The sequence below is a fragment of the Chionomys nivalis genome, chromosome 8 (genome assembly GCF_950005125.1).
Source record: "Chionomys nivalis chromosome 8, mChiNiv1.1, whole genome shotgun sequence".
NCBI classification, from domain to species: domain Eukaryota; kingdom Metazoa; phylum Chordata; class Mammalia; order Rodentia; family Cricetidae; genus Chionomys; species Chionomys nivalis.
The window spans coordinates 52,875,642-52,889,278 of NC_080093.1; the positions used below are offsets into that span (position 1 = coordinate 52,875,642).

The window sequence follows — 13,637 nt, forward strand, 5'->3', positions numbered from 1 at the left end:
GGTGGGTGCCCTGTTTGTGAGACACAGCAGCATGAACAGAGGCTATGTGTGTATCCCCAGCATGAGTCTTGTTTCCCAGGCTTGGGCTTGGTTGCTAGAGAGGGACCCAGATGGAGATAGCATCCTTTAGTGAGGGAAACCAAGGGTGGGCCCTATCCCTACTCATGCACCTAGGTCTGGACACTGGAGTCCTAGTCAACTGTAATAGAACCTTGCTTCTGTCCTCCCTGCTCCCCTCCTAAAGTCTTGGTTTCTTTTCTCCCTGCTGTCCTTCCTGTCCTGTTGCTATGTAGTCTGGTCCTTTGTCTTCTGGGAGTTCTGCTGCTAAGGAAGCTAAACTGTTGGAGCTTACTTCCAAGCTTAGGAAGGTAGAAGTGTGCCCTGTGCTTGTGCTTGCTGCTTCCTGCTCCACATGCTGACCTCCAGAGGCACTCAGTGGATGACTTGTCCAAAGGCAGGCCAGTTGGGGGCGGTGGGGACAACAGAAAGGCAGTCACTAGCACCTGCCATGCTTCAAGTCAACGTGAGAGGATGAGTCACTTCACAGTGTACACATTGAAACCGCAGAGGTGCTAATGATATGAGGAAGTGTTGTCCCTTTGCCAGGGCTGACATGGTCCACACCGCATGTGGTGCTTGCTGCTGCTGCAGTAGTGTGTAGCTGGTATAAATGCAATGAGCAAAGGGTCAGCTTCTGTTATCTTTGCTGGCAGGCTGAGGAGAGACATGGCAACATTGAAGAGAGGCTGCGGCAGATGGAGGCACAGCTGGAGGAGAAGAATCAGGAACTGCAGCGGGTATGGATGGGGCTGAGTCTGGTTTGAGGTGGGACACAGGCCACTGTGGGCTTGGGCTTCTCTGTCCCAGTTCCTTCTCCCGTCCAATTCTTGTCCTGTGGAGCTGTGCTCTAGTCTTTCCGGACTGCACCAGTGTGTTTGTTACACATCTGCTGTTGTGTCAGCATTGGTGGCAGCAGAGGTGTAGGGCAGTTCTTAAGACACAGTCAGCTTTCTTGAGTTCCACAAGACTTCTTGCTTTTCTATCCCTTCAAGGGAACTGCCAGATTGCCCCAGAGTAGTGCTTCTCAACCTTTCTAATGCTGTCATCTTTTAATACAGCTCCTCATGTTGTGGTGACCCCCAGCCATAACATTATTTCATTGCTCCTTCATACCTGTAATTTTGCTACTGTTATGAATTGTAAATATCTGCTATGCAGAATGGTCTTAGGCAACCCCTGTGGAAGGGGTTGCGACCCACCATTTGAAAGACACTTTCCTAGAGCCTGAAACTAAAACTCAAGGCCCGTCTCCTTAGGTTACTGGCCCTGCTCAGCATGAGGGACTGAAGTCCCATGTTCAGGCCAGAGCACTGACCCTGTTCTCAGGTCCTGAGTTGTCACTCAGGATGTGATAGTGTCAGACCAGGGGGTGTACCAATGCTCACCTGCCTTAGAAAGCAGCTGGGAGACTGTTGTTTTAGCTGGGTCATAGGGCTTATCCTAGAAGATGCAGGCAGAGGCATCAGGATACAGGGCAAGAAACAGTCCTGGGCCCTTTATGCTCTAGAGGGAGGAAGCCTGGGTGTGTGACTGTGGAATCTTTGCATGACACAGCAGCCAGTGTTTCCCATCAGTTTAAGGCTGCACAGACCTAGAGAAACTTGTGGGAAATGATTTTTTTTTAAAAAAAAAGCATTTTTATTTAATTTTTTAATATTTATTATGTATACAATATTCTGTCTGTGTATATGCCTGCAGGCCAGAAGAGGGCACCAGACCTCATTACAGATGGTTGTGAGCCACCATGTGGTTGCTGGGAATTGAACTCAGGACCTTTGGAAGAGCAGGCAATGCTTTTAACCTCTGAGCCATCTCTCCAGCCCGAAATAATGGTTTTTAAGCTCCTGTATGAGGTCTTCGGCAACATAGGCTTAGGTACATTGTCACAGAGCCTGTGAGGCTTATACACAGTGTCACTGAGCCCTGAATAGACAATCACGTTTACACTTGAACTTCCAGCTGTTTGACTTTGAAAGCGTTCAAGTGTGCACAGAAACAGGCACACTCTTCAGAGAAGGGCTGTCAAGTGCCTGCCTGGGAGGCATCCTCACGTGTGAGAGCTATTTTCTGTTGGGCACAAACCTGAGGGTCTTGGGAGGTTCTACCACCCATGCTTCCCCCGACAGGGTTGCTGGGCCTGGTACAACCCTTCCTTGAGGATTCAGTCCTGTCTAGGTGCTGGAACTTCAGTGAGATAGGTTGGGGTGTGTGCTGAGCAGGCATAACTCTAGCCTTGAGTTAGCACACTGTAAAGTTACTGTATTGCCATTTGTAGTTTTGAGTGTAGGTAGAGACCCCCTGCATCTCCCCAACTAAAGATCAGCTTGTTCAGCTTTCACTTTGTACATTTAATTCTTTATTTTATTCATACCAAAAGAAATACCTGGGTCAATATGCAAATGAACTGATCCCCTCAAGTTTCTTCTGTCTGCTAAGTGAAATTGAGAGCTAGAGGCTGGTGATATTCTCGAGATGTTCATAGGTCTTGGTTTAGCAAAAAGAACCCCTTCTAGTTCACAGCCTCACCATGGTTGTCTTGAGTTTCTCATGTCCCAGAGGTAGTTGGCACCCGAAAGTCCCCTGTGGATGAGAGCAAGGAAGCACAGCCTCTGGTGGCCATTGGTCCTCGTGCTTATAAAGGGCCAGACATGAGCCTGAAGTTGGAATCTTTCTCCTCCTGTTTTAGGCAAGGCAGAGAGAAAAGATGAACGAGGAACATAATAAACGCTTGTCTGACACTGTGGACAAGCTGCTCTCGGAGTCCAATGAGAGGCTGCAGCTGCATCTGAAGGAGAGAATGGCGGCGCTGGAGGACAAGGTGGGCAGATGAGTTACTGTGCTGTCAGGGAATATGGCTCGGGACATGCTCTTCTGCAGACAGGGGAAGACATTAGCTTCTCTCTGTCACCTGCTAGCTAGTGACTGACTGTGTTTCTGCCCATGTGAGTGCTATTTGTATGTTTGTCCTCCCCTTAAGTTTATTTATGTGTACTAGTGTTTTGCCTGCATGTATGTCTGTACGCTACTTAGCACGACAGGTACCCAAGGAGGGTCTTGAATCCCTTGGGACTGGATTACAGTTAGTTGCCATGTGGTGCTGGATATCAAACCAGCGCCCTCTGGAATAATAATCAGTGCCCAAGTATTGGTTACCAGTCTTGACCTGTAGGTTGGAGAAGTCCAGTGGCTTTCACAGAGGGCCAGGTAGAAATAAAATACATCTAACTTTCAGTGCTAGCTTGATCATGTCATTTTGTTCTCATCACTCCACACAAGTAGCTTAGTTAGAACATGTATGAATAGTGTGCTTTGTTCTATTACCATTGTACATAAGCTGCATGTGGTGTGCACACCCTGCTCCATCCACTCTGACTGAGGCAAGAATCTTGAGTTTGGAATCAGCTTGGACTACATAGTTAGTGTCTTAGTCAGGGTTATATTGCTGTGATAAAACACCTTCACCAGTACATCTTAGGGAGGAAAGGATTTGTTTGGCTTATGCTTCCACATCACTGTTCATCATTGAAGGATATCAGGATAAGAACTCAAGCAGGGCAGGAATCAGGAGGTAGGAGCAGATGGAGAAGCCATGGAGGGGTGCTGCTTATTGGCTTGCTCCCCATGGTTTGCTGAACTTGTTTTCTTATACAACTCTGTTGAAGATCATGGAGCATTAAAGTAAATACAGCCTTTGTCTATTGTGTTGTTTCATAATCTTATGAAAACAAGCTAAAAATACATTTTCAATAACAATAAAGTTGTTACTCTAAGTACAAGAATAACAGTCGTGAGAACAAGAAATCTGTTAAAATTAATGTACAGAAATAAATGCAGCTAAAGTATCTGTAATGCTTTCCATAATATCCATTCCAGTCTTATCAGGTAACCCTTTTGAGCAAGTTCCTTAATTTCTTGCTGTAAATCATAAATCATTTGAGAAGAATTAGGGAGACCCATTAAATGTATCTTAACCTTTTCCCAGGTGTCTTAGTTAAGGTTTCTATTGCTGTGAAGAGACACCATGACCATGGCAACTCCTATAGAGAAAACATGTAATTGAGGTGACTGACTCACTTACATTGAATTCTGCTACCCATTCAAATAGGATTTCCTGGTACATGATTTCTTTACCCTCTTCCATAGACTCAGCAGGTTCTTGGTTATCATAAGGACCAGGTAACCAAGAAGATTCATTAACCACACAGGGCTCTCCTTATCTCCCCAACTCACTCCTATGTTAGTTGGTAGATTAGGAATATAGGACCAATATGTCCTCATTACTTGTACAGTTACCACAGGTAACATAGCAAGGAACAAAGTTGTGGCATTCAAAGGTTCCCTAGCCACTCAAACTATTCTTCTCCTCTGTCAGACAATTTCTTAAGCAGTCCCCAAGTAGGAGAATCAGCCATCAACTTCAAAGGCTTTCTGTATCTCTTTCTTTTTTTTTTCTTTTGGTTTTTCGAGACAGGGTTTCTTTGTGGTTTTGAAGCCTGTCCTGGAACTAGCTCTTGTAGACCAGGCTGGTCTCGAACTCACAGAGATCCACCTGCCTCTGCCTCCCGAGTGCTGGGATTAAAGGCGTGCGCCACCACCGCCCGGCCTGTATCTCTTTCTTGTACAATTTTTTTTGTCTCCTACAGAAACATAAGCATAATCTCAGGTCTATCACAACACTTTTCCTGGTTTCCATCTTGATGTTAAAACATCCTTGTAGTACACAGGCTGACTCAATTCAGCAGTTTTTTTCACAGCTCAGTGCCTTTTAGCAGCTGTCCCTGCTTCATTAGCATTTAAAAATTGAAAGTTAAGAGCCGGGCGGTGGTGGCGCACGCCTTTAATCCCAGCACTCGGGAGGCAGAGGCAGGCGGATCTCTGTAAGTTTGAGGCCAGCCTGGTCTACAAAGGGAGTTCCAGGAAAGGCTCCAAAGCTACAGAGAAACCCTGTCTCGAAAAACAAAAAACAAACAAAAAAAAAAATTGAAAGTTAATAAAGCATTATGGGATCTGTCTCTGGGAGCCCTCATATCCCTCTTCTGTTTAAGAAGCATCTCTTTTAGAGTATGATTAGATCACCCAACATCTGCTTGTCCTGTAGGATTACATGGTATCCCTGTAATGTGTTTTATGTTATAATGTGCAAAAAATTCGTTTTATTTTATTGCATACATAAACAGGGACATTACCAGTTTTTGTTGTAATGGGTCCTAGAAAGGAAATATATTTTAACTGTATGACAAAGTTAAGTTTCAGATATAGTACAATGGTATTTTGTTGGTGTTTTTAGGGACCTGTATCATGCCTGGTGCTGTGTCCTTTAGCTGACTAGTTAGGGAGAGGCATTGTACATGTCTCTAGTGCATTTTGAACACAGATCTTTACATACCTGACAGCAGAGAATGTTCAAGACAAGATAGCCAAATTTTCAGATACTAGTTGATGTTCACTTATTATTAGTTATGCATTAGAAGCTTGGAATGTCTCAAATTTGTCATTATGCTATATAAAACAATGCCTTTACTAAAGGACAGGCACTCAGGAACCTCTTTTAACTATTTTCTTTTAGCCAGAGTCTGCTCTTTTATCAGACCAAAGGAAAGCATAAAGCTAAAAAGCAAACAACATCCATTTAATTAACAATAGTCATCAATTTTTAAAGATTTAAGCTCAAGGATTTTAATCTAAGATTTGGTATCTTTTTTTTTTTTTTTTTTTTTTTTTTGGTTTTTCGAGACAGGGTTTCTTTGTGGTTTTGCAGCCTGTCCTGGAACTAGCTCTTGTAGACCAGGCTGGTCTCGAACTCACAGAGATCCGCCTGCCTCTGCCTCCCGAGTGCTGGGATTAAAGGCGTGCGCCACCACTGCCCGGCAAGATTTGGTATCTTTAAACTTTTAGGACAATTTTAATTATGAGCTTAAGAAGACTTTCCTACTAGGTAACAGGATATTTAGAAATATCTAAGATAAGCCTGAAATAGAAAACAATTGGGTTTTTCTATGCAAGCACGAAAGTACCTGTTTATTCAGTTGATCCTCTACATGAAACAAAATTGTGAGCAATCTCAAAACAGTTCCATGGAGGAAGAATTTGTTGGGAGGCTTAACCTTGAAGACATATAGCCAAAGCTTGTTCCTGTAAATGAACTGATTTGTACTTAGCATAGCAACAAACTTAGTTCTGAGCACATTAAAAAATTTGACCATTTATAAGGTGATTAATTTGCATGTTTTAATTATGTTTTAACAGTTTATGACAAGTTAGTAACTTTTATAAGATTAAAATTTTACAATTTTAGATATACATCTCTAAGTTAATTTTTGTTAACCCGAGTATGCCTTTGTAACCTTAGGAATTTATCATCATACAAAAATCTATTTTAATCCAAGATAATAATAAGCAGAGGATTTATTAGTACCAAGAAACTTTATGGGTTTTGTCTTTTTACCAATAACAGCCGTAGCTGTTCTTGGCTTTTCTTCTAGGCAGGTTTTTTTTTTTCCTGCTAGTATTTTTTTCTTTTTTTCTTTTTAGAGGCAAAGGCACCTGCAGTTCAGTATTACTGTCATGTTTTAGTAAGATTGAATTTTTTAAGCAAGGAAACTGAGCTGAAGTTGCGCATTAAGCCTTTTTTAAAATTTTTGTTTCTTTCATTTCTGTCTCCAGACTACTCATGTTCCATCCATTCTAACTTTCTGTTCATTAGACTCCTTTCTCAAGTTCCTCTTTCCAAATGTTTTCTTTCCATTGTATCCTTCCTACATTTACAATTCTCCGTAGCATTCTTTTTCTCAAGTTAGATTGCTTTCCATTCTCAGTGCATCTCTACCCTTCATGTGCTAATTTATACATGAAGTAATGTTTTTCATTTCTTTTTCCACTGGGAAGGACCTTTTCCCTTGATTTATTCTTTGTCTCAGGAGCCATTTTACTTATCTCTGTAATATTTTCAATAATTGTGCAGTTAATGCTTCCTTTTAACAAGCACTTTAGCAGATTACATATTGCTACTCCTGAGATGGGGCTTCCCTGTTGTAACTGCCTAATCCGGGAGTCCTCACTTACTAGTGAGCAAACTTTTTATCTCTAGTCCTGGAATGTCTGGATCCCTCTTTTCTCTGTGCCTCATGTTTGGCACCAAATGTCCCATGTTCTGTGTTATGCAGGTCAGTCGGACAGTTGAAGAAAGAGAGTCACTCCTGCATGTCTTATGGCTTTAGCAGAAACAAGAGTCAGCTCGGATGCCTCTGTATTCACAAAAGCCTCTTTATTGTTGTTACACAAGAGACACTTTTAGCAAGTCAGTTTCCGAATGCCAAAACTTCTTATCTGGAGTTGTTTGCCAGGTCTGTCTCCAGACTAAGTTATGCAAAGGCTCTGTGAATTGTCAGAAGAACAACTCAGATAACAGTCACTGATTATTTAGGAAAGATTACTTCAAAGGCTAGGTGCCATCGCTCCTGGATTCAAACCAGATACAGTGGATCTGTTAAATTTCCTACTACAGAACCCAGTAATACCAGCCTAGGGATGCTCTCACCTACAGTGCCTTCTCACCTCAGTCCTAATTAAGAAAATGCCCTACAGGCTTGCCTGTGGCAGATCTTATAGAGTCATTTTCTCAATTGTGGCTCCCTCCTCTCTTGACTAGTATTTGAGCTTACGTCATTGATATAAAACTAGCCAGCACAGTGAAGCTTGGTTTTCCTAATTTTTTTTTTGACAGAAATGGGTTCTAGCTGACTTGGCTCACAGGCCTCTATACTAGGGCTTAGCTTGGCCAAACCTCAACCGTATCTGCACTTTGGGAGTCAGTTTCCTTTTCATTACACACGCAGCACTTCAAGAGCATAGCACAGTAGAGGGGATCTAGTCAGCTCAACCAAGGTGCTCCCTGGTTTCAGCAGTTGCCTTTCCTTCATTCATCCCTGGTTTCATATTGCTCTTGGTGCCTCCCATGGCCATACCCTTCTTTCAGGGCTGCTCTCTGGTTTAAGTGGGTGCAGCAGGTGTGTTTTATGGCCCATTTTAAGAACCAGCCCTGAAGGACATTCTCTTTTTCAGAATTCTCTACTACGGGAAGTTGAAAATGCAAAGAAGCAACTGGAAGAGACACAACATGATAAGGTACTTCACTCTCCAGATCAATAGAAGTTCCAGAAGAGCTGACTTCAGTTATTGCTGTGACAGTGACCATAGGTGTTTAGAAGGAAATGAGACAGGCCCTCCTGGTAGTTCTCTTAGTCCTCACAGTGTGCAGCCCTTCAGTGAGCATGCTGAACACTTTGTGTACATGGTCTACAACCCTGGATCCTTGAGGGGGTCTGTTTGAGACTAACATTAGCATGGGCCTCTTGTAAGGGACAGGGCCAACAGGGATCTGCTGGGTGGGCGGGGGGTGGAAGGTGATAAGATAAGACCTTTATGCAGTCAGTGCATTTTATACTTCGGCAATTGTCCCTTTTTAACTCTCCTATCACCAGGAGCATTGCTTTTTATTAGGGCATCCGTGGATTTAGAGACCTGAATTTTGCTTGCTCTAGGACGCAGAAAGTTCTCAGAATTGAAATGCACCTTAGAGGTGCCCAGTCCTTATGAGAGAGCTGTCATATAAGCTGTTTACTGTTTCCTAGGACCAACTTGTTCTGAATATTGAAGCCCTGAGGGCCGAGCTGGACCAGATGAGACTGAGAGGCCCTTCACTTCATCACGGGTATGGTGATCACAGATGGGCGAGTTTTCAGCCCTGTGCGTGCACAAGGGCTTGTTGCTGCCTCTGTGGGTAGCACAGTGGAGTTTCAGAAGGTGGGAAGAAGTTTCTTGGTATTTGGATATGCTGACTGAGGTGCCCATTGGAGGGAACATGATTAGAGTGAGGAACAGGCCTGATAGAGAAGTCATATCGCACCTGTTCAGAGTCCATTGCTCATGGGTTTGGTGTTGCATTTGGAACTATCTTGTGAAAGGACACTGTTGCTGCTGTGGGGTGACTCCACTCCTGACAAGGCCACAGCACTTAATGTAGAGTCCCCTAAAGGACTCTTGTCTTCTTGTAGAAACAGTTCTCGCTGGGCCTTACTCTTCTGGCTTTATTTCTTATGAGAATTGATCTTCAGTAGAAGTTACTGAGGTGGTCACTTGGTGACACTATTGGGTAGCAAACAGACTTTCTCTTGGAGCAGGCAAGGGGACAGTGTAGGGCCTGTGCAGATGCCTCTGCACTTAGAGTTTGGGGTGTTGTATAAGCTAGGCTTCCTGCAGCCTCTTTTTACCTGACCTGTTTCACACCAGAAGAGGTGCCCGTACAGAACTAAGAACCCTCAATGCAAAGCCAGAGGGAGAGGTGGGTTACTGTACTGGAAGAGATAAAAAGGGCCTTGGGGACAGAGTAATCATGACCAAAGTGATGGAGAGAGGCAAGTGCCATCACTGTTGCAGCAGCAGACCCGCTGTTGGGAGCTAGTAAGCATCACTGTAAGAGACTTGCTCTCTTTTTTTAGAGAAATATATTTTATTTTTAATTGCATGCGCATGCGTGTGTAGTGCCCACAGAGACCAGAAGAAGGCACTCCTGAAACTGTTCTGAGCATCTGACTTGGGTGCTGGGGACCACACCCAAGACTTCTTGAAAAGCGGTACTTGTTCTTAAGTGCTGAGTCATTTTCCTTTTATTGAAACAGGCTCTCCCTTTGTAACCCAGACTGGCCTCAAATTCATGATCCTCCCACCTTCCCCAAGTGCCAGGATTCAAGTGTGTGCCACCACAGCTGGCTAATGTGTGACTTTCTTTAACAAGGAGTTTTAAATTTGACAGGGGCTTAATATGGAGGAAAGTGTGCTCTGCAGTAGGACACAGTTCAGGTAACAGGAGAGGAGTGTGGCTTTGGGAGCTCCACCGTCTTTCCCCATGGCCCTGAGACACTGGGTAGAAGAGAGAGGAGCTGGCAGGTTGCAGGGGTGGAATTGAGGCACACAGCAGCAGGTGGGGAGCACTGGCTAGTTTCACAGAACTTGACAGTGACCTAAGTCATATTGGTGTGATCTGCCCCACTGAGGAGTGGACTTGGGGAGGTAAGTTAGAAACAGCTTGAAAAGTAGGAGGGCTGACAGCTCAGATCCCAGAGCTGCCTGTAGTTAACACAGGTGTGCTCAGCTCCTCAGCTTGGGACGTGGACTGGAACCATGTTGAGACAGCAGGTTCCTGAGGATTAAGATGTGGGGATGTGGGAGAGAAGTGGAGTTAGAAAGGAAGCCATGAATCTCATGTCTTTAAAAACATGGAGAAGATGAGGTGTCAGTGATGCCAAAGGTTGGCAAGACCTATGTGCAAGAGTTCCCCTGAGCTATCGCTGAGTTCCCCTGGGACTCCTGCCCATAGATCCTTTGTTCTTGGCCTCTGGCAGAGTTCTGAAATGAGGACATCTGCCTTCTTTCCCAGGAAGTTTTAGGGGCAGCACTGGGAGGAGGGGAGAGGTGGATGCTGAGGTTGAGCTCCTGCTGCTCTGCTTCCTCTCTACACCTTGGCTGTAGGAACAGCCAGTGGTCAGATCCTCCTTGGTTGCTCAGTTGTCCCCTTCTCTAGACATTTCTTCAGCCCAGGGTGTGAAGCCCTCTGACGCTATCTGTGCACCACTGCATTAAGCCCTAGCTTCTAGCTCCTCCTGGGAGTGCTGTGACTCTCAGCTTGAACTTGGCATAGCAGAAAAGCCACAGGGCAGGTGATGGCAACAGGTGGTGCCTAGGTGTGCCCTTGATCTGGAAGAGGCTCTCAGATGGGCCTCAGGTGTCCACACCTATCCCTCCTCCCGTTGTCGTAGTAGAGTGGGTTTTTCTGGCTAGGACTGGCTAGCTGAGAGCTCTTGGGCAGGTTCAAGAGGACCCTCATTGGAGACCTTTCCAACATGACACTTTACCTTCCTTCTGACACCCACCTTTTCCCATGTTTCAGCCGACCCCATTTGGGCAGCGTCCCGGACTTCAGGTTCCCTGTGGCAGACGGGCATGTGGATGCTTACAGCACCAGTGCAGTGTTGCGGCGACCCCAGAAGGGCCGGCTGGCAGCGCTGCGGGACGAGCCCTCCAAGGCAAGGCCTCCACTTGCGGAACGTCACCTGTTCCTCTTGGACAGACTCTGGGTCTCCTTCTTCCCCCATGTTCCTTTCCTTGGCTTTTCTGGCTAAGAGCTTGCTTTTAGGGTATGCTTGCTTTTTGGTTTTAGTTCTTTCTTTAAGAACAGAATTTTTAATAAGATATCCTTTAAGTTAATGCTGATTAGTATGAACTTGAAATAGTAAATAAAAGCAAATGATGCCAGGTGTAGTGGCACAGTGTGTACCTGTAATTTTAGTACTCAAGAGGCTGAGGCAGGAGGATTGCCATTAGTTCAAGAGTAGTACACAGCTACAAGCAGTGAGCAGTACAGTATGTACCTAGCTAACTCTGCAGCCGGTACCATGAAGTTCTGTGCCAATGGCATGACTATGTGCATTTTATGGGCTTCAGGATCTAGGAGCAGCATGCTTCAAGGTTTCAGGGGCTTGTAGATGGGGAAGGATTGGCAGTGTGGAGTGAGTGTAGGCCGGAGGCTTCAAGCTCTTGTTGGTGGACCTGCATGAACTCCTTGAGGTCCTTGTGGTATGCCACTGACCCTTTCAGAGCTCACATTTGAAGAAAGCCAGGAGGAAACCCATATCCTCCATAACCTGGTCTGGGAAAGCCACATACCTTTTTATCAGATACTCCCTCCATTACTGGGAGTCATTATGGTCTGTCCCCACATAGGGAACCACAGAATTGCCCTCTGCTTGGAGAGAGGAGTATTATTTTCAAATTGCTGGAGTATGCTGAGGGTTAGAAGCAGGAGGCAGTTGGGTATCATGAACACGTGGACTGTAGTAGCCAGGTGTCACTCTAAGTGTTATAGGCTAGGAGAATGATAAGCCAGGAGGGGTGGGGCCAGGGGCAAGCCAAATAGCCTATCCAGGGAGGACAGCAGCCAAGCCTGAGCCTGTGTGGGCTGACTGCATGGACAAGCGGGTGAACAGAAGGCAAAATGGTTGATAAGGGCTGGTTGGCACGGCCCTGGAGCAGCTCTTCTGGAGGAAGGTGCTCTGCCCACTTGAGTGAGCCCTTGTGAGTGGTGCGACAGAGAAAATGGCAGTTGCTGGAGGTTTTGCTGATGGACAAGGAAGCGGGATGGCAGGAGTTTGGGGCAGGGTAAGGTTTTGTGGTTTTTGTCCGTGGTTTCAAGATGAGAGATGGGGGTGCTGTTCTTACCTGAGGGGATGAGCCAGCTGAGAGTGCCACTGGTAGGAAGTCTGTGTGGAAGCCACAGCAGGTATAGTTCCTCTGGCAGAAAGGTGAGGGCATGAGCCTTGACCTTCTATCCACAGAATAGGGAGGGAGAGCAGCAGTTGGGAAGGGAGGTGAGGAGGAGGAGGGTATTCATTAACTACCAGGAGGATTTAACACTGGGCTGCTGTGGGCGGTGATCACAACAGACATCTCCTGTATAGCCTTTCCCCTGGAAACTCCACCATGGGGCCACTAGCTGTGTTCAGGTGCCTGCTTTGCTTTCCTCCTCTGGCTCTTCTTGGTGCTTGTCTATGCCAGGCTTGGGAAGCTCACACCCAGTGCATCATTCTGTGGCAGTTGAACATGCCCCTTCATGTGCCACTTCTTAATTTTTTCACTAAAGTGGGTGACCTGAGTGTAGATGCTAAATGTTCAATGTGTTTGTATCACAGTATAAGTGCTTGCTCTCTCACCTTGAGACAGGCTCAGCATATGCCCAGTCTGACCCCCAAATCTAGACCCATCTTTGTATCCACCTTCCGGGTGCTTCCATGCAGGTGTTCCACAGTGCCCAGCCTCCCTGTCTATCAGGTGACTCTTGTTTAGCAGCAGCTCAGGCGCATGAGTGTCTTCCTAAAGCCTTGGCCTTCAGTAAAACTGTTCACATTCCTGATAGCAGCCTTTCCTGCCCTTAGAGTGCTTGCTGTTACTCTTGTCTGCTGAGACATAGTGTTCTTGTTGGTAGGTGCAGACCCTCAATGAACAGGATTGGGAACGGGCCCAACAAGCCAGCGTCTTGGCAAATGTGGCACAGGCATTTGAGAGTGATGTGGATGTATCTGATGGTGAAGATGACAGAGATACTCTGCTCAGCTCAGTTGATCTGCTGTCACCCAGTGGGCAGGCTGATGCACAGACATTGGCCATAATGCTTCAGGAGCAACTGGATGCCATCAACAAAGAGATCAGGTATGTGTATGTGCTTGTGTTTTATATATATATGTGTGTGTGTATGTGTGTGTGTTTATTTGATATGTAAGAGACACAAGGATAGTAGGGACCAGGGGGCAGTGGCATTAGAGGCAGGAGGAGCAGTAATACAAATCCAGACTAGACTACAAGCAAGCAGTTTTGAGGCCAGCCTGGGCTACATGAAACCCTGTTTCAAAAAAAAAATAAAAATTAAAAAAAAAAAACCCTGTTTCAAAATAAGAGCAACAAAAAGAAAGTAGAAGATGGAGACAAGGAGACTGAAGTGGATATTGTGGAGGTGTGAGAGTGGAAGG

At 45.4% G+C, this 13,637-nt stretch overlaps 1 protein-coding gene across 7 annotated transcripts in view; it reads left to right on the forward strand.

Annotated features, from left to right (window-relative positions):
* Window positions 1-13,637, forward strand: part of Ppfia1 (PTPRF interacting protein alpha 1) — an 84,651-nt gene that overhangs the window by 42,743 nt on the left and 28,271 nt on the right. For all 7 annotated transcript variants that reach the window (XM_057779643.1, XM_057779646.1, XM_057779644.1 and 4 more), the window contains exons 10-15: window positions 714-797; window positions 2,747-2,878; window positions 8,122-8,184; window positions 8,691-8,770; window positions 11,006-11,141; window positions 13,097-13,320. In XM_057779643.1, the coding sequence (XP_057635626.1) occupies window positions 714-797; window positions 2,747-2,878; window positions 8,122-8,184; window positions 8,691-8,770; window positions 11,006-11,141; window positions 13,097-13,320 (719 nt within the window). The remainder of the gene's footprint in view (window positions 1-713; window positions 798-2,746; window positions 2,879-8,121; window positions 8,185-8,690; window positions 8,771-11,005; window positions 11,142-13,096; window positions 13,321-13,637) is intronic.